The sequence below is a fragment of the Gambusia affinis genome, linkage group LG11 (genome assembly GCF_019740435.1).
Source record: "Gambusia affinis linkage group LG11, SWU_Gaff_1.0, whole genome shotgun sequence".
Classification (NCBI taxonomy): domain Eukaryota; kingdom Metazoa; phylum Chordata; class Actinopteri; order Cyprinodontiformes; family Poeciliidae; genus Gambusia; species Gambusia affinis.
Window position 1 is genome coordinate 28,982,505 of NC_057878.1, and position 25,849 is coordinate 29,008,353.

The window sequence follows — 25,849 nt, forward strand, 5'->3', positions numbered from 1 at the left end:
AATGCTGATAACTTTCTCTGTCTGTCACCCACAGTCAGAACAAACTAAACGTTAGAGCTAAAACAGGAAACACTTTCTTCAAAGCGCCGTGTGTAATTGTTGCCATTTTAAGTGGAATAACTTTGAGGGTGTCATAATTTATTGCTCAACAGAGATGGCATCTTTAAAATGTTTTGAAAGGAAACAGTACATTTAGTTGATTTAGATACTTGATTTTAATAGTCGGATAATAATTTAAACTGTGATCTACTGACACCTAGTGGAGAAAGTGTTTGATTGCCTGACAGATATAATAAGGACTATCTGGTCTGCTATCCTTTCAGTGACTCCTTAAACTATTTCATCACCTGAAAAAATGAACAAATAGAAACTTTAAAATTTTGACCCAAAGAAAATCCACAACAAATCCAAACTTGTGCTCCCAGTTCTTCTTCTTTAAACTTTATGCAGTTGTAAGTTTTATGTAATCTCACCGGCATTAATAAATCATTAAACATCAGTACTACATTTGCAGCTCATGAGTGGCTCCAACAGTTCATACAGAGTGAAACAATACAGTAATAACATGTCGATAGTTGTAGTAAAAATAACAAACTGAGCTGTTTGAGATAAACCACTAAGAATGACTCTCAGCCTTATATTAAGAAATCTCGATTAGTCAGTTAGTGAATGAAAGGAAGTCCGAGTCTTCTTCACCCAATAGATGATGATTATTTCGCTTCTTTTCATTCCATTATGCCAGAACACGCCCGACACGACCGTCCCAACATGGCCACCTCGATTACGTTCAAAACATTTAATCTGCAGTGCCATTTCCGTTCGCCAGGTGGCAGTAAGGTTCCAACCGAAAGCTTTACGTAGAGACACCGGGCGGATATGACGTCAGCCGGTATGAAAACATGGTTGAACAGGCTGAAATCCGCGTGGTTCACCAAGGTGGCAGTAATATAACCTTCAGGGAGCCGGCTATAAGCTCCGACTCCAGGTTAGTTACTTATTTTAGTCCGGTTTATAAAGCTAATGTCAGATATTTAGTTGGTGTTGACGGGACAGCGGATGTCTGAGCGTTAGCAGCTAATGCTACATGCTGCTCTTCTGCTTCTTTGACGCTATTAACTAAAAAACTTACCTGAATGCAACTTTACAGTGAAATTCTGTGTATAAAACCTGCCAGAATGATGCGTTACTCTAAAATTATGACTATAAAATCTGCATTACTACGAAACTTTACCCATAAAACCAAAAAAAAAAATCCGAGTTACCACAATTATGACTACAAAACCTGCCATTAAAGCCGAAAGATGATGTTTTGTGTCCGCAGGTTCCTCCTCTGCGCTTCGGGTCACAATGTGAAGGTGTTCAGTACCGTCACCGAGGAGTGTGTCCAGGAGCTGCGGGGCCACACGGACCTGGTGACCGGTGTGCTGCTCAGACCTTCCAACCATCTGCAGGTAAACATCCAGATGTGCTGAACTCATTGTGTTGTGTTAGCCACGGCTGAGAGGAGAGAAAAGCTGCAGATAACCTGACTTCACTTCAATGGGGCCCCTCAGTAATCCAGCAGAGGAATGAAAACATTCAGGAAGAAAAGTAAAATAAAAAGGATGGAGGGTTGTTTTTCTGGTGCAAAGTAAAAATAAAATCAGTTTCCAAACTATAAACCAGAGCAAGAAAACCACAAATCTCTGATTATTATGATTAAAATGTATTCTGAGTGACTCGTATAAAATCACATTTGATTTATAATCTTGTTTTCTAACCTGTGAATGTGTGATGATGTGAAAGCAGCAGGTCAGACGTGTTTTTGCATTGAAATCCAGATGCATCTCAGTGCATTAGAATCTCATTAAAAATGAGTTAATTTCAATAACTTAGCTTACCTTTGTGAACCGAATGAATGTTTGATGCTTCATTAGAAATGAATTGTGGTTAAACCTGCAGGCCTACTCCTGCTCAGCAGATGGCACTGTGAGGCTCTGGGACTTCACCGATGGGATCCTCATTAAGGTAAAAACTTTTCCTCCATAATCAGGTTTTAACTTCCTGTCTGAGTTTCCTGTCCAGGCTGTTTCTAACAGAGCCGACGGCAGATTAGAGACTTATCTTATTCCGGTTTATAAAGCTAATGTCAGATATTTAGTTGGTGTTGACGGGACAGCGGATGTCTGAGCGTTAGCAGCTAATGCTACATGCTGCACTTCTGCTTCTGTGGTGCTATTAACTCAAAAACTTAACTGAATGCAACTTTACAGTGAAATCAGTGAAGCTTCTCTTCCTGTTTCCTGTTCCAGACGTACATCATTGGGTATCCGATCTGCTCCATCTACGCCTCGGCCAGCCATGATGGCGTCGTTTTCATCGCCACGCCAACAAAAGGATACAAAACTCTGGGTCAGTTTGAGTTCCTTCCAGCTGAACGAGAAGTGTTAGTCTAAAACTCTCTTTGTTGCACTTCCATCTGAATATTTTTCAGCTTTTCTTGTTTTTTTTATTGCATTAAGATGTAAAGTTATAACCTTGGTAGACATCTTACAACAAAGACATTTCTAACTTTTAATCTGTTATTCAGGCACCAGATCATTTATGAAGCTTCTTAAGTAATGTGGACTGTGGATGCTAACATTAGCTAACATTCGCTTCTAGGCTAACTCGTTTTAGCGCATATTGAACTCAGCGATGGTCTTTTTCAGCGTCCAATCAGATTGTTTAGAAGCAGAAATGAACGCAGCGTTATTGTTTCTATATGATCTAAATTTGTAAATAAAATCTCTTCTCTCTCTCTGGTGTCAGATTCTCTCCAGCTGCTGGCCGTTCATCTGCCTCAGACCGCCGGCCAGCTGGTGGAGACCTCTGACCTCTCCGCCGTCCTCTCTGACGTCAGCGCCAACCCGGCGACCGTCGCCTTCGGCAGAGCAGTGCGTCCCTCTCTCTCCCTCCCTCTCTCTCTCTCTCTCTCGCCCCTGTTCTGCTCTCTGATTGGCTGCCGTCTCCCCACAGGGCGAGTACGTGGCCTCGACTAACGGCGTCCAGCTGCAGATCTTCTTCTTCAAGAAGCAGAAGTCCTTCAGGTCGGTTCAGCTGTCTGATTAATTGTTTGATATATTTTATTTTTGAAAAAGCCAGGCAGAGAATCCAATATGAATAACATTCAAAATTTGTATCATGACAAGAAACTTTTCTCCATAAGTGATAATGATAAATTATCATTTTTTTTTACAACAAATAAGAATAAATGATGACGATAGCTGATGATTTTTTAAAATAAATTATTGTTTGTTTGCTGCTGCGCTTCCAGATTCTCTCTGAAGGAGAACAGCTGCAGCGGCCGCAGCAACACGTTCACCTGCGTCGCCTGCCACCCGACGGACGACTGCGTCGCCACGGGACACGAAGACGGAAAGATCCGGCTCTGGTGAGTCCCGCTGGTCTGGGTTGAACTTCCTGCTCCTGGTGAACTCTGACCTCTGTGACCTTTCAGGAGAAACTTCAACCAGAAGAGAGAGTACACCTACCGCACCCTGCACTGGCACCACGGCGCCGTGCGCGCGCTGCGCTTCACTCCTGAAGGTAACGCTGCCACAGCGCGTCCCTCCTCCTCTTCCTCCTCCTCTTCGTCTTCCTCCACCGCCGCAGCGCGTCCCGCTGGTGTTTTTGACCCTCTGTGTTGCCGTTGTTCCCACCAGGTTCCAACCTGTTGAGCGGCGGCGTGGAGTCGGTTCTGGTCCAGTGGCGGTACCAGCAGGAGAGCCAGCAGGACTTCCTGCCGCGCCTCGGCGCCGCCATCACGCACATCGCCGTGTCGCCAGACGGGGCGCTGTTCTGCACCTCCCACAGCGACAACAGTAACTAGCAGAACACGCTCTTAGGGAAAAGAAAGTGCACCCTCTGTGGGTGCACTTAAAACTGCAGTAACTTTTATAAAATGTTTCTTCCATTTTTCTTAAAACTGTTACCATGTCGACACATTTTGTTATGAGACAGATAATCTGTGAAATTATCAATTTCCTCCCTGAGCTCCCAGCCCTGACACCCAATCAGAGCCAGGAGGCGGGGCTTAGCGCTGTCAATCAACCTCCGTTTGTTAATGCTAAGGCTAGTTAGCATAGCCACTGATGACGCTTTTTCTGTAACAGTGAGTAGTTTCTCCACTATCAACACATTTAGCAGAGAGTACATGAGGTGATTGACAGCGCTAAGCCCCGCCTCCTGCTCTGATTGGTTGTTTATGGTTATCACTGAGAGCAGACGGACTTTTTTATAGATCAGCTGTCTTATAACAAACTGTCACAACTTCTGAAAATAGTTTTAATAGAAGTTAAACTCTGCAGCTTCTTGTTTTTAATTAAAATTCCTCAGTTAGTAAATTAAATCATTTCATCAATAAAACAGAAAAACTATTTTAACCTCCATTTGCTAATATATTTTTAAGTCTGAGTTTTTCATAAGTTTGATCAATATCTGTTAAGAGTTGGGGAGTTCTGGCCGGGTTGGTTCTGATCGGATCGGTTCTGGCCGGGTTGGTTCTGATCGGATCGGTTCTGGCCGGGTTGGTTCTGATCGGATCGGTTCTGGCCGGGTTGGACATCCTGTTGTCTGTATTTGTCTCTTCTGTCTCAGAAGTTTTATTCTCCTTTCAGAAACCCAGGAAGTGAAGCCGGGTTTAGTTTCTCTGTGTCCTCATTGACCAGCTGCAGCGTTTCTCTGTTGTTGATATTTTTCTGTTTCCTGTCCAGAAATCGTCGTCATCCAGAGTTGTGTGAAAGTGTCGTCCATCATTCAGGGTCTGGTCAAAGGTCAGCTCAGATTCTGATCGGATCACTTTATTCTGATTTTAAAAACGTTTCCTTTGTCTGAAACGCTCGACCTGATTGGTTGGAATAACGCGGAGATGTTTTAATTCACCTCGTCTCCTGATCTGGTTGCCGTAGCAACGCCATTGTTCCTATGCGTCTCTGCAGGCGAAGCCGTCCAGACGGACCTGATGGTCGACCCGCGCAGCAAAGCTCTGGTTCTGAACGGGAAACCGGGTCACCTGCAGTTCTACTCCCTCCAGAGAGACAGACTGCTGTTCAACGTGAGACTGGAGCCAAACGCTTAATCTGGGTTTAATCTGGAGATCTGAGTTGATCATTTAGATATATGAGGGTTTGATCTGGTAGTTTATAATTTGTAATGTAATAATCTGGTGGATTATAATCTGTGATGCAATAATCTGGTGGATTATAATCTGTGATGCAATAATCTGGTGGATTATAATCTGTGATGTAATAATCTGGTGGATTATAATCTGTGATGTAATAATCTGGTGGATTATAATCTGTGATGTAATAATCTGGTGGATTATAATCTGTGATGCAATAATTCCCCCCAGCTGGACGTGGTGCAGCAGGAGTTCATTCACCAGGAGGGTCTGGACCAGTTCCAGGTTGTCATGGCGACGCTGGACGGCGCCGGCGCCTGGTTGGCCACGGTGGAGGAGCGGAAGCAGGAAACGGCGGAGCCAGAGCTTAATCTGAAGCTGTGGGCGTTCGATGAGCCGAGCCAGAGGTACCGAGGTCTTCATCACCGAGGCGGTCCAGAACCTCCAGAACCTCTGACGTCTCTCTCTTCGCTCCAGCTTCGTCCTGAACACCACCGTCTCGACGCCCCACGAGGCCCAGATTACGGCAGTGACCTTTGACCCGGCGGCCCGACGGACCTCCCTGCTGGTCTCCTGCGGCCGAGACGGACTCTTCAAAGCCTGGAGGCTGGCGGCGCCGGCCCACCCGGACGGTGAGAACCCAGCTGGACCGGGTCCAGACTGACAGTAATCTGTCTTTAATCTGAGGCCTGCTGGTCTCCATACCGGGATTAACCTTTGACCCCAACGTCACGACTTACTGGAGGGTCGACGAAAATCTGAAACTTCATTTCTTTTCTTTTTTTCTTTTGTTTCCTCTAAAATAAAAAATGTCAAAACAATCAAATAAGACAAATCAACAATAATGATAAAAACATGAATTTGTTAAATAACAGATTAATTAATCTCTTAATGTTGCTGTTAATCTGGAATCGTTAATCTCTAGTTGGTAACTTGTCGGACCGTCCTGTCTCCAGACGGCGGTCCTTCCTGGTCATGTGACTTCGTGTCGGCCTATCACGGCCTGGCGCCGCAGCGCTGCTGTTTCTCCGCCGACGGCTCACTGCTGGCCGTCGGCTTCCAGGAAGTGGTCACCGTCTGGAGCCCCGCCTCCTGGGAGCTGCTGCTCACGCTGTCGCAGCCGCCGGGCAACATCAGGTAAAACTGGAACCTTAATGCCTAAATAAATGTTTAACAAGATTTTATCTGATTTTATCTCAATTTAATCACAAATTCGCTCCATTCTTGGTCAGAAGGGCCAAACAAAATCACCCAGAGGGCTGTAAATGGCCCCCGAGCCACACTGTGAGCAACCCTGATTTAAACTTAGTTTTTAATCTTCTTTTATTGTTCAAATAAAAGAGATGGAAAGTTTGAAGCATCTTAAAATGGTTTATTAGTCATTCACACATTCATGGCCGATTCCTTTTGTTGCTGTAACACTTTTAAACACTAGGGGGCGCCAGAGGACAAAACATATATTTCTACTCAATAAAGGAGAAAATCTGTGTCCACTAAAGATTATTTATGAAGCCAAACCTTTTTGATGTTTTTAGTGTTTTGTTTGTCAATTAATTAATCACTTTTTGCTATTTTTAACAGTTTGCTGTTAGTCTGAAACTGTTATCTTTAGGGATTATTTTATACAGTAAAATAGCCCAGATTTTCATACGGTTTTCATTAATCAGGAACAAAATGTTTAACATTTCTACTTGCTTAGAATTTAAATGATTATTTCCTGTTAAATCTTGAATAAAACTAAATTATATCCGTGCTGAAAACAGTTTTAGGTCAACTAAACGGACGACACACTTTACTGTCTGAAGAATTCAGGACTTCCTTTGGTCTCCCAGCAAGTTCGAGTTTGAATCCATAAAAGGTTTACCTGTTTCACTCCTACTGTGTTATATGGAACAAAATACCTGCTGCTGTTTTTATTTCCCCTCATGCTCATAATGACAGTTTAGAACCTTGTAAACATCCTTCCAGCTCCAGGCTCTGTTCTCTGAATCCCCGTTCTGAAAATCACCTGCAGTCTCTGAACTGGGAGGTTTTCCTTTATTTCTGGATGTTTTTCAGGCCTCATTGTGACCCAGCAGCAACTGGCTGCAGTTTCTGCTGTAATGTTGGCAGCTGTTCCTGGGCTCACATGGAGCTCCGGGTCACAGAGGACACCAGAACCGTGCTGCCCGGTTCTGCTCGGCTCATTATGAAATAATCCACATTCAGCCACAGAAGAATCAGAGCGACTCTTTTTCTTTAGGGAGCGGAGAACTGCAGCGCCAGAACCAGGCGGGTCGGGTTGTCAGAACCAGGCGGGTCGGGTTGTAAGAACCAGGCGGGTCGGGTTGTAAGAACCAGGCGGGTCGGGTTGTCGGAACCAGGCGGGTCGGGTTGTCGGAACCAGGCGGGTCGGGTTGTCGGAACCAGGCGGGTCGGGTTGTCGGAACCAGGCGGGTCGGGTTGTCGGAACCAGGCGGGTCGGGTTGTCGGAACCAGGCGGGTCGGGTTTGTATGAACCAGGCGGGTCGGGTTTGTCAGAACCAGGCGGGTCGGGTTGTAAGAACCAGGCGGGTCGGGTTGTCAGAACCAGGCGGGTCGGGTTGTCAGAACCAGGCGGGTCGGGTTGTCAGAACCAGGCGGGTCGGGTTTGTAAGAACCAGGCGGGTCGGGTTGTCAGAACCAGGCGGGTCGGGTTGTCAGAACCAGGCGGGTCGGGTTGTAAGAACCAGGCGGGTCGGGTTGTCAGAACCAGGCGGGTCGGGTTTGTAAGAACCAGGCGGGTCAGGTTGTCGGAACCAGGCGGGTCGGGTTGTCGGAACCAGGCGGGTCGGGTTGTCGGAACCAGGCGGGTCGGGTTGTCGGAACCAGGCGGGTCGGGTTGTCGGAACCAGGCGGGTCGGGTTGTCAGAACCAGGCGGGTCGGGTCAAACTCCCGGAGCTCCTCAGAGTTAAAATGAGACGTTTGAAGCAGGAAGAAGCTCAGTTCCAGTTGTTGTTGCAGCTGCGCGGTGCCTCTTATATAACGGCTGCCTATAGAGGTTAACCCTCTGGAAACTAGACGCTGATCTAGTCGACGGCTGCTGGACCAGAGGAAACCGAGGAAACCCAAATCCTCAGAATGAGATCAGAACCGGCCCATAATAAACAGTAACAGTGGGTGGTCTCTTGGCTTGAAGGATTTTTGAATCATTTCATGTTTAATTCCTCCAGTTGTGGTCTAGTTAAAGCAGAGCTGGGTGTTTTGGTCTGAATTCCTGGTTATTGTAGCTCCTCAGGCTCCTTTTTGACCTCTGACCTGACTTTAAATGCAAATGAGGTATGTCAAGCCCCGCCCCCTCCAGTTCATCAGACCTGCGTGTTGCAGAAACATGAATGAACACAAAGATTAACTAGCAAACCTCCCTGAATGCGTTTAGATCACAGGTTCCCATGATAAAACTGACAGAAGCAACAAACTGTTGATGTGCTAATAATATTCAAAACAGGCTAGCATTAGCACAATGCTACTGCTAGCAAAACAGCAGCCAGGACGTCCACAGTGTCGTGACTTGAGTGGGTTAATTCAACAAACAACCAAACATTTTGACTCGTAGCTTTGATGTCCTTGAACTTGGACTAAAAAATAGCTGGAAGTTCATGACCTTGATAGCAGTTCGGCTGCAAATACTGTGATGTAACAGTTCAAAACACATAATATAGAGAAAACTGAAGGGATTGAAAAACCTGCACCAGGAGAAACGCAGATAAACTCCAGGTTCACAGTAAGATGAGTTAAAAAGTGGATTTTGTTGTTTTTAAAGAGCAGACGATGTGTGAGTGATGTTTCTTCCTCCATCAGGGATCTCTGCTTCGGCCGGCTGAGCTGCTCCAAGTTTCTCCTGGGAACAACCAGCAGCAACCAGCTGTGCTGCTGGAACCTCCTCACCTGCTCCTGTAAGCCTCCATAGCGCCACCATGTGGCAACACGCTAACACGTCTCCTGTCTCCACACGACTCAGGATAAAGACAAGAATTTAATCAGATTCAGCTTCAGCAGGAAAACTGCATTATTACAGTAACAGAGAAGCTGATCTTAGAGGGTTGGCTAATGCTAGTGTCCAGAATGCTAGCATTAGCCAACTGGCTAGTTAGCTATCAGGTTAGCAAGCTGTTTGAACTGAACCTGCTTCCTGCTTCCTGTTTGTCCTGCAGTGGAGTGGAGCACGTCCATGGAGGTGAGCCTGCTGCTGGCAGACCCGCTGTCTGACAACATGGCCGCCTTCTGCCACCAGGACGGAAACGCAGACCGTAGGTCCAAACGGCACCCGGCTTTATTTATCCAGAGATCCAGGAGAACTGACGGCTGCTGCTTCACTTTATGCTAACAGCAGCTAAGCATCAATTAATCAATCAATCAATTTGTGTTCAATATTTATTGTTCTCAATATTTTTTGAAGATAAATTTTGTTGAGGAACCCTTTAATTTCTGGTTTCTGTTGTGTTCAGGTTTTATTTCTATTTGTTTTTAGATTGTTGTGTTTTAATTTGGATTATATGTGAATTAAGCAGCTGCCTGGAACCCAGCTGAATATATAAATATATATATTTACCGTAATTTCCGGACTACAGAGGCACCTCATTATAAGCCACACCCCCTACATTTTTAAAGGAAACACATTTTGTACATACATAAGCCGCATGTTCCTACATTGAAACATGAGATATTTACACAGAAAGTGTTTTTAAAGTTTTAATAATATGCTGTAGCTTTTCTTTCTGAACAGCAGCAATATAACAAAACAACACTAACAGGGCTGGTTTAAATAACATACAGTTAAAAGTCACGGAGAGCCGTCATCCTCTTCCTCCTGTGCACTGAAACCATGGAAGTCTTCTTCCTCTGTCTCTGTTTCCTTCTTTATCGGCTCGATTGCTTTTAACTTGAAAGCTGCATCATATGCATTTCTTCTTGTATTCTCCATGATGAGGGTCTGTTCAAGCTACTTTTATTCATGCACAAAGCACGATGTTACATTAGTCTTCCTCTACAGATATATTCCAGCTGTCTCACGCTTACCTTTTCTGCTCCAGCGCCCCTACTGGCCGTTAGAAAAAATTCATAAATAAGCCGCATCGTTGTATAAGCCGCAGGTCGAAAGCGTGAGACAAAAGTCGCGGCTTATAGTCCGGAAATTACGGTAAATATATACAATATATACACTTATACACACAATAACATTGATTAATACAAACTAAATATTATTACACATAGAAAAACAATTTCTATATATTTTTTGTTGCTACACAAATAATAATTATCTGTTAATTAGGAAATATAAGAAATCAAACTTGTTTACTATAAATTTAGTTTTTATCAGTTGATGTCACTTTAAAATAATACAACATGTTTAAATGTTATTCTGTATTCCAAATCATCTAAATCATGTTTTTAGTTACTCCTGTAATGTGAAAACAGCCATACTAAGATAATTGTGCTAATGCTAATTAGCTTAGTAATGATGAAGCATCATGTTGGTACGGGGCCCCAAATAAAAACCTCCTGAGGGCCCCAGAAAGGCTTGGAGCAGCCCTGATCCAGATATTTAATGGTCTGCTTGAAATGTTCTTTACAAAATGAAAGTTTATGAGTTGCATTATTATCTTATTACCATTATATTACTGGAAAATGGTCTCCAAACAACAATATTATTGTTTGTCATAATAATTTCTATCCAATAACACAATAACAGTAAAGTCTGTTATTGTGTCGGGCCTCACTGCAGCCGAGAGGTTTGGACCTTTAGGAGCAGAGACAATAAATCAAATATTAAGTTTTAGCTCCAACTCCGAGGGAGGAGGCTGCAGGAGAGCCGGTTTCATCACCATGGTTACACCTCTCCTATGTTTTCCAGTTTTTGTCTTCAAGCCCAGCGAGCCACGGCCGCTGTTTTCCCAGAAGGCCGTGTGCTCGGGGCGGGTGAGCCGCGCCGTCTTCGCCCCCAGGGAGGTGGCGCTGGAGAGCTGCGAGGAGAGCAGCCGGTGGCTGAACCGATCACAGCTCTACTTCCTGACGCCGCTCATGGTAAACAGATGGGCCAAATACCAGCCAATCAGCAGCCAGCTCACGCTGTGGGAGAGAAGTCCCACTCTGATGCCCGGCATAAAAACTCCAGCTGGTTTTATCCTGAACTCCAGCTGGTTTTATCATGCTGTCTCTCCTGTGTAGGACCTGCTGACCTTCAGCACCAGAGCAGAGGAGGAACGGCTGATGGCTGCAAGCAAACAGGTGAGTAGATACCTGCTCTAAATAGAGAGCATGACCTTTAACCTGCTCTGTAAGGTTAGGACCGACTTGACGTATTGCGCAGCTTTTCTTTCTGCTGGTCGTCCCGTCTTTCCTGAGGTTCTGGTCCCAGGTGATCAGCTGGTCGACTCCCCCTGGTGGCCTGGAGGACCAACGTTTTCTGGAGCCACTTCAGAGTTTTGTACATTCTGTTGTTTTAGCATTTTGATGTTATTTCCTGTCTTTTCAATGTTTTTCTGCTGCATCTTTTTCTGTTTTTTAAAGTTAACATTCATTCATGTGTTTGCTGCCGTTTGAACCTGTCAGCCACCGTACTTTAGGAAAAGAGCCAAAAATAATAACAGACGCAGAAAAAGAAAACGTTAATTTTCCCAGTGAATTCTGCAGGTCCATCAATCAATCAATCAATCAATCAACCAAACTTTATTAGTATAGCACATTTCAGCAGCAAGGCATTTCAAAGTGCTTTACATCAAATCAAACACAAAAACACAATTCAACATAGAATCAACATCAAAAACACAACATCAAGTCAGATTCCGTCAATAAATTAGTAATTGATTACGTTTCAAATAAAACTCTAAACAAGTAGGTTTTTAGTTGAGATTTAAAGGAAGTCAGTGTTTCAGCTGTTTTACAGTTTTAGATCCAGTATTCTCTGAGCTACAGGGAGCCAGTGGAGAGACTTTAAAACTGGTGTTATGTGCTCTATCTTCCTGGTTTTAGTTAGAACTCCAGCAGCAGCATTCTGGATCAGCTGCAGCTGTTTGATTGATTTGTTGGACAGACCTGTGAAGACGCCGTTACAATAATCAATACGACTGAAGATAAACACATGGATGAGTTTGTCTAGATCTGGCTGAGACATTAGTCCTTTAATCCTGGAAATGTTCTTCAGGTGACAGAAGGCCGACAGAATGACGATTCTTTTAAGATAATTCTTAAATTCTGGGGATTGTTTGAACATTTCTCTTGTCAAAACTCAATAAAACATTTTAACAATTACATTTTAATGTAAAAACTAATAAGCCAGTTTGTTTCTCCACAAACTGGTTTGTAAAGCGTCTCCGTCTCCATGTTTGATGGGAGCCGTCCTGAGTAATGAGGCCGTTTGTGTCGACCCGAATGTCCGACCCGGTTCTGTTCTCACAGCATTTGCTTCCCCTTCTTTTCTCCTCCTTTACAGCTCGTGGTTGACGACAGCGTTGCCATGACGCCCTTCCAGCTGTTGCTGGGGAAACGCCAACCCCACCACCAAGCGGCGGTCGGACCCCCCACCGAGCTCCCGGCACCGTCTGGAGGTTCTGCTGCAGTCAGAGAGGTCCGACGTCCCTCCACTGGAGGAAACAGGAAACAGGAAGTAGAAAACAGGAAGTAGGAGCAGATTGACTGACTGAGAGGCTTGTTGTCGTTGCAGCTGCTGCAGAGTCCGGCTCACGTCCTGCCGGCCGCCGCCGCGCTCTGCTCCGCCTTCATGGAGGCTCTGCTTGGCGTCGCCATGGAAACCAGGTCAGAACCAGAAGTGATTACAATTTAAACATTTAGAAATGATTAAATGGTAAAAACTGTGACTTGGATTAATATTTTCTCACAGCATGTTGGTGTCAGCTGCAAGTTTTCTTTTTTTTTTTCTGTAATAAAACAATTTAAAAACTTTTTCACTTAAATATTTGTTTTCAATTAGGTTCTACTGCAGTTCAAAGTAAAATGTACGAGTGCCGCTTCGCCCCGACTGTCTCTTAAGGAAGCGTTTCATAGATTCAGTTACAGAAACGGAAACTTACAGCAGGTTGTTACATTTATCTGAAACGGTGAGACGAAGCGTTTGGGTCCGAAACCTGGAAGAACCGGTCCAAACATCCAAACAGCCAACAGAAAGTTCAGTGACAGTTTCTGTGACTCGGCACAGAAAGCTGCTGCAACAGGATCTGCTGTGACTCAGCAGTCTGGGTTGTTTTTCTGCTGAGTCATGCTAACATTTCCACCGTTCCTTCAGGGAAAAGAAAACCTCAGCGGGAGAAACGCCCAGCGACCCGCAGGAGGAAGAGGAGGAGGAGGAGGAAGATTCAGACGAGGAAATGGAAACCAGAGCCACACGGCCAGAGGGGGCGCCGCTGGAGACGGACAGCGCCGACCCGGTTCTGAGCAAAGCCCAGGTCAGGGAGCTGAGGCGGGTCAGGAAACTGGACCACAGCTGGTTCTCCAGCCTGCTGGACTCCTGAGAACCAGAACCAGAACCTGGGAGCAGTTCTGGGTTTCCTTCCAGGAAGGAGAAGCAACAGGAAGCTGGTTCTGGACCTGGACGGGTTCTGACCCAATTCTTCCTGTTGGGTCTATCGGGCCGGTTCCATCTGGTTCTGATGTTATGAGTTCTGAAATAAAAAAACCTCACCGATGGTTTGTGCCGATCAGGCAGAACATTATGACCAGCCTCAGTCTGAGCCAAGTCCAGACATTTTTTATCTTTATTGGTTTTTCAACAATGTTTCCAATAACATGCAGGACAAAATGTCCAAAACATTTTAGTAGAAATTATTTTAATGGATTTTGTCATCTTGATATTCTGCAGACTGTCCCTTTAAGAGTCGCTCTCACTGCGTCTCCAGTGGTCATAATGTTCTGCCTCGTCCTTGTGACTCAGCTTTTACTAAACTTGAGTTGCAAAGAACTGAATTAGTTTTTTCCTTAATTTTCTTACAGAAACAAGATTTTAATTGTTTTGTTTCCAGAAAAGTTTGGATGATTTTTTTTATTTATTCCAGTAAAATAAAAACTGAGTTTTTCTAAAACTTGCTGACTCATCGTCTGGCTTTCCCCACTTCCTGTTAAATAACATTATGATGAAGATTCCATCGTCTTCCTCATCAGAAATCAGGTCAACAACGCTTTAGTGAGCTAAATATTTAGTTTAATATTCAGTTCAAATTCTTGTTTTTTAAATTAAATATTCAGCTTAATAATTATTGAGTTGGTTAAATATTTAGTTGACTATTTGGTTAGCAAGTGAGATAAATATTTAGTTTGCTGACTTGCTGATATTTTGCATATTTAGCTTTATAACTAAATGTTATAAAGCTAACATTTAGTTATAAATGTTAGCTTTATAACATTACTTTATAACAGTAAGTTGACATTAGCATGTCGACAGTAAGTTAGCAAAAATGCATTTTTTTGTTTGTCAGCTTAGTTACCAAAAACAAATATTTAGCCTCCCACTAAGTACCAAACTTTATCGATGCACCGATTTATTGGTTCCAGTTTCCTTCATTTTGGGAGATCTTCAGATTTTTCTGGGTCTAAGAATCGACTTCTGTCCTTTTGTTCTCTGGTGAGAACGGACTGACTGACGGACCGTCACGTTTACATCAGTGACCTCAGTGACTGGTGACCGTCCAAATGTGACCAAAACAACAGAAGATGATGATTGTTCATTTTTCACAGCGTAGTTTTACAAATGGCCGCCGTTCCTTCCTGCTGAACTCACCTGATGATTTTGTTTTTCTGCAGAACCGTGAACTCGGTCGGACCCAGCTGGGTTTAGAAATCCTGATCAGACATTTTCCCCATCAGATCCGGGTTTTTTTTGTTTTGTTTCATCTTAGCAGCTTTTTCACTTCCTGCCTTTAGTTCGGTTTATTATCTGGTGGCTTTTCTGCAGCTGGTCATCAAACCGGGTCGGCCTGCAGGATCCCGCCGGTCTTTGGTCTTTATCGTGAAGCTGCTCCCAGCTGTCATAAACCAACAGAACAGTAACCATGACAACCTGCATGTTCGATTATTCTAAAATTTCTGAGTTTGTTGAATTTTTTAGTTTTGCAGCTCAGGAATTTTTTCTTGAAAATTTGTCAGACCAATTTAGAAATGTAATGTTTGTTTTTTTTCTTGCATACATCACGGCAGAGCGCCAGAACGGCCATTTTACATTTCATCAGACTTTCACATTGATGTGACGCGTCATGATTCTGCAGCCGATGAAACCAGATGGTTTTTATCAGCCTCCTTCATCTGGTTCTGATCCGGCGGCCATCTTTACTGTTTACGGCAGCAAACGGTTTGAACGTAAACTTAGAAAACAATCAGTTTTTTTTATAAAATTATTGAAAATGTTACAGAAAAGTAGATTTGCTTCACATTCTGCTGCTCTTCCTCCAGACTTTCTTCTACTTCGGGTTTTCAGCTGAACGTTAGTCTTTACGCTGTCTGATAGCTGACCTTTGAACCCGGGGACGTATAGGCTCCAGGCTGGCCTCGCTATCAGCAGCCTGGTTCTGCTGGAGGTTCTGGCTCGGTCCACACCATCATCACCTGATGACATGTCAGATGTCAGTGAGCTGACCTCTCATATTTTTCATAAACAGGAACTTCTCCAGTCCCAGTTCCTGCTGCTGGACTTTCACCGCCGTCAGCACCATCAAATCATTTCATCCCAGTTCTCACATCCATTCTTGCTGGTTTCTGCAGAACCTAACGGCATGACGATGCAGCTCCACAGTCCTTGGTTAGCAGGTCAAAGGTCATCACTGATCAGTAAAACACTGAAGGACAGAGGAGAATCAAGATGGCGGCTGGACTGTTAGCGGAGCTGCATTGGGTGAAAAACCACGTCCAGTTTTTATCTGACAGGCGACGAACTTCAGAGGATGTAACAGATCGATTGGTTTCAACATTTAGTTTTATAAATAATATCTGAAAAGTGTGGCATGCATTTGTGTTTGAGCCCCCTTGAATGTTTGTATCCATCTGCTCCTTTTCAGTAAGCAACACCTGGCAGCAGGATGCATTATGGGAAAAAGGTGAGGACTGTGGTTATTCATTCATCTGTACATGTCTGTTTAAAACTTAATATTTAATCAGCAAGGATCTTTAGTTTATCAAGCTAAATATGCAGTTTGATAACATTAGCAATCTAAATGTTTAGCTTGTTAAATAAATACTGGTTAGCATAACAATAATATGCATAATTTTAACAGCAAACTGCATATTTAGTTTGTCATTTCAAGATGTTTCTAAAGTGATGACAGCGTTAGCGCTACTGTTTTAGTTAGCATTGGCACCAAGTGACTCTGGGCCTGTCACAATAATCAATAAATCAATTAATCGCATGATAAATGAAAACAAGCTCAATCATTTTGATTATTATAAATCGATTTGTTTTTTTCTTCTCTCTTCCCACCAAAATCTGGATGTTAGTTTTCAGTTCGGTTTCAACCAGCTCCTTTTTCAAGGACAATTTTGGGTTTTGTTTACTTATCTTTGGTATTTAAAATTTCTCCCACTTCCATCAAATGTTCATCACAATTTCAACTTTATTGCTTTTTGTGTCATTATCATTTAAAATGGTCTCAAAACAACATTATCGTTTATCACAATAACTTCTGGGACAATTTATCGTCCAGCTAAATGTATCATCATGACTCAGCGTTTCCGTCGGTAACGAGTCGAGTTCATGAACGTCGAGTCGTTTCAGACGCTCAGAGCTGCAGGTGGTTCCTGCTGAACTCGACTCCTCCTCCATCACCGAGTGAATCCACGTCAGTCTGTGACTCTCAGCTCTGGTTACAGTCCAACTTCAGCACTTTGACACTGGATATCTTCAGAGAGCTCACACACACACACACACACACACACACACACACACACACACACACACACACACACAGTGAAGACTCGACAGCCTTGTTTTCATCCAGTTCTTTATTTCTGAACCTCTTCATCTACTGGAGTGTGATTTTTACACAAACAAACCTGATTCCTTTATGATTTCACTCTTAGCTAGAAAACTACAATACTGTATGTTTATATACAACACACACACACACACATATATTAAAGTAAAGGAGATTAGAGCAGGTGTTTTCAAATAAAATGCAATAAAAGCACAGAAACAACAAGATATAAAAACAGTTAAAAAACAAACTGTTCATATTTTGTCTATTCCTCTAAAGTCGACTCAGACCAGATGTTAACGCGGAGTTAGTGACTGATATTCCTGAATAGACTCCCTCGGTTCTGCTCCGCTCCGGGCCGGTTCTGACGACCCGGTTCGGTTCCGTGTGCGTTACGCGGCGGTCGGCAGGTTTCCAGAAAGGCTTTCAGACAGACAGGAAGCGGATAAAGCTATAAAGTTTCATTATAAGGTAAAGAGAACTGTTGAGACGTTGGGGTTAAATTTTCATTCGTCTTGATTTGCTCTGTATCTTCTATCGACTCGCATCACCCAAAACCACAATAATCTGGATTATTCCGACCAGTTTAACTAGAAAATGTTCTGATTCTGCCACAAATTCTTCATATTTTACCTCAGCTGTCATCTTTTAAACCGGTCTACACTGACGGTTCTAAAGACTTTCTGGAGTTTTCATTGGACTTTCTTTGCGTTTTTACTTATTTTCAGCCCAGAACTCAAATAAAGTTCCAGTAAAAACATTTTTTCAGGCTCTGTTGGAACCAGAATGCTGAGATTGGCTTCATGCTCGACTGAAACAGCAGCCAAGGTCCAAAGAAAAGACAGAAAAACCTCCAGAAGGTCTGCAGTTTTATTCAAGACCATCTAAATTTTTCATTAGTCAGTCTGTTTGGATGCAAAATGAAAAGAATTTTGGGTCCAAATAATTTTAGTTTGACTTGATCAGCAGCTTATTTTGGTCTTGATCAATAGTTCTTCAGGTTTTCTGAAGGTTTCAGGTTTTTTTGGACTTTGGCTGATTTTACCTCAGAAGGATTATAAGTTGAATCGTACAGGTTGAATTTTCTTCTGTTCTTCTGCATGAGGGTCTTTTTAAAGGTGTTGTTGGCTCTAGTGGCCTTTATTTGAGACTAATAAAGAAAAGGTGGAAGACATGAGGCAAAGGTCATCAGAGCGGGACTGCGGCGGCGTCAAGGACTAAGGCCAGATGCTGGTTGTGTTTTGCCGCCGCTGCCTGAAGCTGTAGCTAGCTTCATGCTAAAGGAAAACACTCTGAACTGCAACAAATGATCAGCAACCAAAGTCCAAAGAAAACTGTTGAGTCTTTTCTGAAGAGCATTTCTTAGAACCAAGTTCATGAGAACAAAGAACAAAGAATCTGTTCCACATGAAGCTTCAGCGACAGAATTGAAAGTGACGGCTGGTCAGAGTGGCTGATGGAGACGTTTGTAATTTGAGGAACTGGCAGTTTCTCCTGGCGAACGCGCTGCTAAGTGTTTATAATATGTGCCTTTGTAATATATAAAGCAGACGACCCGTGACTGGGGGCGGACCGCGGTTAGTGGGCGGGGCTTCAACTTTGTGCAAAAATAAACTAAAAAACTGAACGAGTGCCCGATGATCAGAGTGGAATGACAGACGTCAATCACATAAAGTGCCTGAGTAACGACAATCACAACAGAAATCACAGAAGAACTGAAACATCGCAAACTACCTGAAAAGACCATTTTCTTCTCTTCTAATGGGAGAAAGAGCTCAGCCCGCCTGCGGTGGTGCTGCCACCCGCAGGCGCAGAGACGTACTGCAGAGACCTGGCTTCCCTCATTCCTTTTTCACCAGACTTTGGTAACTAAGAGCTATTATTGCGGTGCGCGAGTTCTTGTTTGGTACGAGAAAAACACAATACTGCTGATAAAGTTAGTGAATAAATATAGTCGGACCCTTTAAGAGGCCAGTGAGTTTGGTTAAGTAGGAGGCGTCTCCGCAGCACCGGCGGGAGGCGTTCAACCCGCGCCCCATGCCCGCTTCCCTGACCGTCCACTCCGCCGCCGCATACGGCCGGCCGACGGGAGGACGTCGTACCTCGGGTCTAATGGAGGAGCCTCGACTAAACTATGTGTTAATAAGCAAACCTCGTCTTAGCTAAAGCTACAAGCTAGTTTTCTGTGACGCTAACCCGTCTATCCAGCATCAAGATGCTAACAGCTACAATCAGGATGCTAACAGCTACAAGCGTTGGTGTTAGTTGGGTGAATGAGAGGCAGGGCGGTCCGGATAGGACAGAGTCTCTGTAATGGCGGCTCTACACGGTGGTGGGGGGCGAGGCGTCTGTCTCCGCCTTCTGCTCCGGCGAGCAGCACAGGAAGAGGCGGCTGCCCAGGCTCTTGAAGGCGAAGCGGAAGTACATGGCGTGACCCATGGCCACGAAGGACACGGAGATGATGACGAGCAGGCCGAAGGCCTCGGGGTTGGGCGCCAGGATCACCATGATGAAGTGCAGCAGGTCGAGGAGGTAGTTCATGGAGTTCTGGACGCCGTTGATCACCCCGCGCTCCGACTCGATCACGTTCTCCTGGATGAGCTGGGTCACGGTGAGGTCAAAGGACCACAGACCTGCAGGGCAGCAGAGGAAGCAGCGGTTAGCAGCAGCCTGATTTACTGCCTCTTTAAAAGCCACTTCACTCCCAGTGGCTCAATCTGGAATATTATTGGCTTCAAAGGTTGCAAATATGACTGCGTCATCCGGAGGAGATACTCGGCACGCGGACTCCACGCTGACCCCACGCTGCCGGCTGCTCACTTTATCAGGAGAGGAAGAAAACACGCAACTCAGCAAACTGTATCCAATCAGCTCCAGATTACCAGGAAAATCAGATGGATTATTAATCTGTGATTGATTTGATTTAGAATCTCAACATCTAGAATTATTACAACTTTATTCTGGTAATATTACCACTAAGTTTATTAGACTATTATCAAATAACTGTTGTATTATTACAACTTTAAAGTCGTGACTTTTCTCTTATTCTGATTTCATTCTTATTATTATGATTCTTTTCTCATATCACAACTTTAATCTTGTAATTAAAGTATTTAGTCTTAAAATAAAGAGGTTTTTTTGTTTTTGGTGCTTTTTTTGCACCAGAACCCACTGAGTACTGGGTCAGAGGTCAGAGGTCGTTGGCCGGACTCCACAGAGAGACTGGGATTAGCAGAGATTAAAGAAAGTCTGGCAGCTTAGAAGGAGAGAAAGGATCAGGGAACGAGGGTTTAGGGAACGGCGGTTTAGGGAACAGGGATCTGCTCACCGACTCTGGCGGCGATGACGCCAGCGAACAGCAGGCTGACGGACATGTAGGACTGCAGGGGCGGCGGCTCGTGGGCCGGCGGCGGCGGCGTGGTGGCGTTGGTGTGGAAGGCGGCGCCCAGGCTGTGCTCGGCCTCCGGCAGGCTCTGCTGCCCCATCAGGTGGGCGTACAGGTCCTGGAAGGGCGACACGCTCAGGTCGAAGGGGCTGCCGGGGGCGAAGACGGAGGAGACGCACAGCAGGAGGCAGCAGAGCTGCGCCGTGCCGGAGATGAAGCCCGTCCGGATCAGGCCGCACTTCCTGCGGATCCAGGTGAAGGCCACGGTGCCGCAGATGCCGGAGATGGCGGAGGCGCCCATCAGCAGGCTGAGGATGGAGCCGTTGAGGCCCTGCGTGTAGGCGAAGCCCGTGGTGATGCAGTCGAAGCCCAGCACTGTCATGTAGAGGAAGGCCAGCGACATGCCGGCCAGGAAGATGTCCTGCTTGTAATAGGCCACCCAGCCGGCCCTGAAGGTCCGCAGCGGCCGGCTGGCCGCGCCACAGCAACCCGCCGCCTGGCCGGGGTCCACGGCGCCGGGCGGCGAGGCGTCCATCAGCGGCTGAGAGGATTCCTCAGGACTCTGGCCGTTCTCACAGTCTGTCAGGGAAACAGGAAGCTTTGGATCAGCAGGTTGAAAGTTACAGTTCAAACGGAGAGTCAGAAGTTTAAATTACGAGAATAAAGTCGTGATATTATTACCAGAAGAAAAAGTTACAAAATTAACAGAAAAAAGTCGTTAAATGAGAAAAAGATCTTCCATAAGAATCAGAATCTGATCCGTCTCAGATTCCTGCTGATCATTTGATTCTAATAAATATTTTATTATTAAGTAAAAAAATAGAAATCTATCAAAGTATAACTTCACCAGATGCTCAGTATTTTTCCGTTTCATCTTTAATTATATTTTGTCTAAGAGTTTTAAAATATTCTACTTCAGTTTGTTTTCTTATATTCAGATTTTATTCTCATTTAATCTTTTCTTAATATTACAACTAATCTCAAACAATTTGCTCATTATTTTGACTTCATTCTTGAATTATGACTTTATTCTCATTATTATGACTTTTTAAAATATTTTCATAGTCTTACAATTTTTTCTAATATTCAGATTTTTTCTTGTATTTTCACTTTTTCCCGATAATCAAATCATTTCTCTGGTTGTAGAACTCCACAGCAAACTGCAGAATTGGGACAAAGTCGTTGAGCAGGAAGTGTGTGTGTTGGGGTCAGAGGTCAGGGCGCCGGTACCTTTGTGGGGGCTGAGCTGCTTGAGTTCGTGCTGCTGCTCCTTGTGGCCGGCCTTCAGGGCGAGCGCCGGCGTCTTCTGGTAAACCTTCCACAGCAGCCCGTACTCCACGCTCATGGAGGCCAGGTTCCAGCCGGAGATGAAGCCGCAGCCCACGAAGTGCGAGCCGAACGCCATGATCTGCCCCACCAGCATGGGCGCCAGGATGTTGGTGAGCTGGTCGATGATCCGCACCGTGGCGTTCATGTCTGCGGGAGGAGAAACGCCATGGGGTCAACGGGTTCACCGCAGCAAATCTCTTCAGCAGCTCAGAACAATCAGGACATAAAGCAATGAGAGCGAGTCAGCAGGCGGCGGTCCAAAGTCTGACGCTCACAGATACGAGCGGAAACTCACCGGCCAGGCTGCTGCTGTCCTGGCCGGCCACCACCACCACCCAGTCCCGCTGGATGGTGATGGAGGTGGCCGTGCTGGCCAGGTTGGCCACGTTGGCGATGCTGATGACCAGGATGTAGCAGACGGTCTGCAGGAGAAACGCAGCAGGTTTAACCTCTGAACTCCTCTGGCGGCGCTTCTTTCTCATCAGCAGGTTCAATCCTGACAAAGCTGATTTTTCCAACATTCATTAAATGCAACAAAACTATAAACTTCTGCATTAACTTATCGTCTGATGTGATGATGATGCAGTGAAGGATTGTGGGATGTTTAAAGGAAGGATGTGATCACATGAAGTGGACGGTAAACCAACAGTATTTAAACACCATTAATCAGATTATTCTAATGATTAATCAATTATGACAACTAATCATTTAGTTTATTGATCTATTAATGGATTATTGTGACGATTAATAAGATAAAAAAAACACATTCTGCACATTTTCTATTTCACTTCTTAAACCTTTTTCTATAATATTAGAAACACATTAAAATGTGTTTAACTCCTTTTTTAAATACCAAAATCAACAATTTGTTGTTTAGAAAAGCAAATCAAGTAAAAATCCAGTTTAAACACATTTTATAAAACTTATAGTGAAATAATTGCCAGATATTTGATTACGGCTCTAAATTCATGTTTCTGTGCAGAATTTAACATTTTTGCGTGAAACTTTTGTTCTGCGTTGTTTTGCCTGAAAGTGTCTCAGTGCTGCCCTCTGTTGGTCGAATGGTGAACCACTTCAGTTTTAATTTCCTAAAGAGAGAAAAATGTTTTTGATAAGAAGTCACTACATTTTCCCACAACGTTTAGAAGTAACAGAGTTTTATTTCTTTCATTATTTTTATTTTTTGGCCCATTTGGCCACGCCCCTGTCTCTCTTGGCTCCGCCCACTTTGCTGGGATTTACTTTAACTGTGAACATGAGTAAATATTTAAATGTTTATAAATAAAAATGGTTATTTTTAGCTGTAAAGGAAAGAACTAGAGCAGCTTTTTAAACAAAAATTGTTAAAATAACTGAATAATATTATCATTCACTCCTTTATTGTGTATTTTGAAGTAAACTTTCATTCAGGCCCTGAACATTCTGCGACTTAAAGCAAATTCTTTTCACAAAAGAAACTAAACTCAAAGGTCGAGTCCTGCTCTCCTGCCAGGTTTCGCAAACCGACCAGAATCGATTTCTATTTTGGGGGGAAAAATCTATAATAGTCTGTAAATAATTAGCAGGTAGCAGAAACTGAACGCTGCAGGTCAGCTGTGCCGTCATAAAGGCGTCTTAACGACTCAAACTGACATGTTGTAAAACAACTTTAGGGCTCAGCTGCTCCGGTCGGCATGGCAACAGGAATCTGTCAGCAGGCAGATCAGAGAAGGATTTTCCTCCATTTTCAGTCACATGAGCAACCTGCTGACTGGGCGGCCTTCGACTAGACGCTGCAGCTTCACTCACTCCCCCAACACACACACACACACACACACACACACACGCCGCAGACAGAAAGCCTTTGTCCTGACCCGGGCCGGCCTGCCGAGTCGGCACGCCTGCAGCTCCAAACCAAACAACTGGACCACCCACCGCACTTTTCAGCTCAGTTTTGTTTCTAGGTTTGCAGTTTGTGGTCATTAACTAGGCCCGTCAACATGTTGTTGTTTTGAGACCATTTCCAAATAATAAACACTTTAATAAATAAACAAAACAACAGAAACGACAAATTAATCATTTATGAAATCACTGGAAACAAAACTGAGACCAAAACTCCAGACTGAAGATTTTCATCATCCAGTTTGTGGAAGAAGGAGAAAAACAGTAAATCATGCAAATAGAAACGATTGAGTTTTGAATTTATCAAGAATCATGAATTGATTTATTGCTTATTGATAAACTGTTTTCAGTGGATCTTACCAGAATCCAGCCGTTGTAGAGCTCCACCAGCTGGACCTTGAAGTGGAAAACCAGCATCAGCAGAACGCCGCACGTGATGACGCAACTGTTCTGGACCAGCAGCGACGTCTGGGCCACTGTGGAAACACCAGGGCCCACATCAGACCGGACCAAACCAAACACACCTGACCAAACACACCTGACCAAACCAACCCAGACTGACCCATGTTGAGCGGTCAGACTCTCACCTTTCAGCCGGGGGTTCCTGTCCACCCAGTTGCCGATGTTGGCGCCCAGCAGCAGAACGGACCCGGCCACCACCAGGCCGTAGACGGCCGTCAGCAGCAGGCTGTTCCCATACAGCTCCACCAGAAAAACGGCCACCGCAAAGTTCCACATCCGGTCACCCTGCAGCCAGACGAACATCCAGACATTTCACATTTCTACTTTCCATCTCACTGTTTATTTATTTGCAAATCCATAAAACACTTTTACATTTCTGGCTGTAATTAGCTGCAAATCTGGAAACTCAACATTCAAAATCATTTTTAGAGCAACCTAATATGAAATATTAGGTTATATGAAAATATATAAAGAACTTTCCAAATATAAACTGTTCTTCTACAATAATCAGTTTTGTTCAGTGATGTATTTATTTTTTTAATAAAATTCAGAAGAACAGGAGTTTTGTGTTTTGTTCGGATCTACGATTCTCTAAAAGCAAAAAATATCTGCAAAATAATTGTTTTCATAACAAAACAAAACAACCAGTAGGACAAAAACTTCAATAACTAGTTTACTTCAAATAAAAGAAAATGTAGTCTGCATAGAAATCAATTTATTGAGTCATTTCAAGCGTTTTTCTTTTAGATAATATGATAAAGAATACTACATGTTTTAGAAACTACACAAACAATGAGAGCAGAGATTCCTCTTTGAGTTGAACCATGCTGCCAAAATATTTGGTTTATTATAATAAACTAATAATATTTACAGGTAATATTTCAGCTCTACTCACCCATGTTGACAGTGCATGGCCCATGTAAATGAGAAACTTGGCTGAAGTGAAGAAATGTCTGATGGATTCTGAAGAGATTTTATTATTAGTATTATCATTATTTCTCCTGGGTAATTACACAAATATCGCTGTATAAATAATATCTCACCGGTCCATGTTGCCTTCTTGGGTGCAGCAGTTTCCATTTTAAATTGTTTCAAACAGGCTGATTTTCCTTCTTTTGTGCTGGACAGGAGCGGAGCCTCTGTTATCTCTGTGTCCAACCGTCGGCAGCAAGAAGCAGAAAAATCCAAAAACCAAAAGAAAACGCGACGTTTCTCCCCTTTTCTCCCTTCCGAACTTAGCTAACACTGTAGCTGAAGTTGGAAAGAAATGTTCTTATGTTCTGACGGATGGGTTCGACCCAGAACAGACGGGGAATGGCTGCTTCTCTGTCCGGCTGCGGACCGTGGCTCCGTCCTCTCTCCTCTGCTGCTCTCTGTTTACGTCCCCGCCGTTACATATACCCACGCTGTGACGTCACCGTTCGGGCACAAACAAACGCGGTGCACTCCCCATCGCACGCGCTCATAAGGCAGAACGACAGAGAGGTAAAGATGGCGGAACGCACCTTCACAAAAGACTGTTAGAGGACTGGAGCTCCGATAAGAACCGGATTTATTCATTTTCTTTTCATGTTTGGTGACTTTTCTTTGCTTCAAGTGGCTCCATTATCAACATGTTTACATCTAAAAAGGACAAAATCTGTCGAAATCAGTTAACAAATAGATAAATGACTTTCACCAAGAGGATCCAGAAATATATTACCAAAATGCATTTTGTAACC

General features: G+C 44.0%; 2 protein-coding genes across 2 annotated transcripts; one reads left to right on the forward strand and one right to left on the reverse strand.

Moving 5' to 3' along the window:
* The first annotated feature begins 861 nt into the window (after positions 1–861).
* wdr75 (WD repeat domain 75) lies at positions 862–14,194 on the forward strand. The gene is made up of 21 exons (XM_044132398.1): positions 862–985; positions 1,322–1,451; positions 1,942–2,007; positions 2,292–2,391; positions 2,791–2,915; positions 2,998–3,068; positions 3,296–3,412; positions 3,479–3,567; positions 3,684–3,842; positions 4,734–4,793; positions 4,959–5,074; positions 5,372–5,547; positions 5,618–5,772; positions 6,097–6,277; positions 8,961–9,055; positions 9,314–9,409; positions 11,014–11,183; positions 11,328–11,387; positions 12,592–12,726; positions 12,823–12,914; positions 13,402–14,194. Exons 1-21 carry the CDS (start codon positions 900–902, stop codon positions 13,625–13,627), a joined length of 2,505 nt encoding a protein of 834 aa, XP_043988333.1. The 5' UTR covers positions 862–899; the 3' UTR covers positions 13,628–14,194.
* A 2,890-nt stretch (positions 14,195–17,084) lies between these two features.
* slc40a1 (solute carrier family 40 member 1) lies at positions 17,085–25,506 on the reverse strand. Its single transcript, XM_044131271.1, has 8 exons — positions 25,172–25,506; positions 25,024–25,091; positions 24,254–24,413; positions 24,027–24,142; positions 22,081–22,207; positions 21,687–21,932; positions 20,400–21,035; positions 17,085–19,704 (listed from the first exon to the last, which is right to left on the reverse strand). Exons 1-8 carry the CDS (start codon positions 25,206–25,208, stop codon positions 19,394–19,396), a joined length of 1,701 nt encoding a protein of 566 aa, XP_043987206.1. The 5' UTR covers positions 25,209–25,506; the 3' UTR covers positions 17,085–19,393.
* Positions 25,507–25,849: the final 343 nt, after the last annotated feature.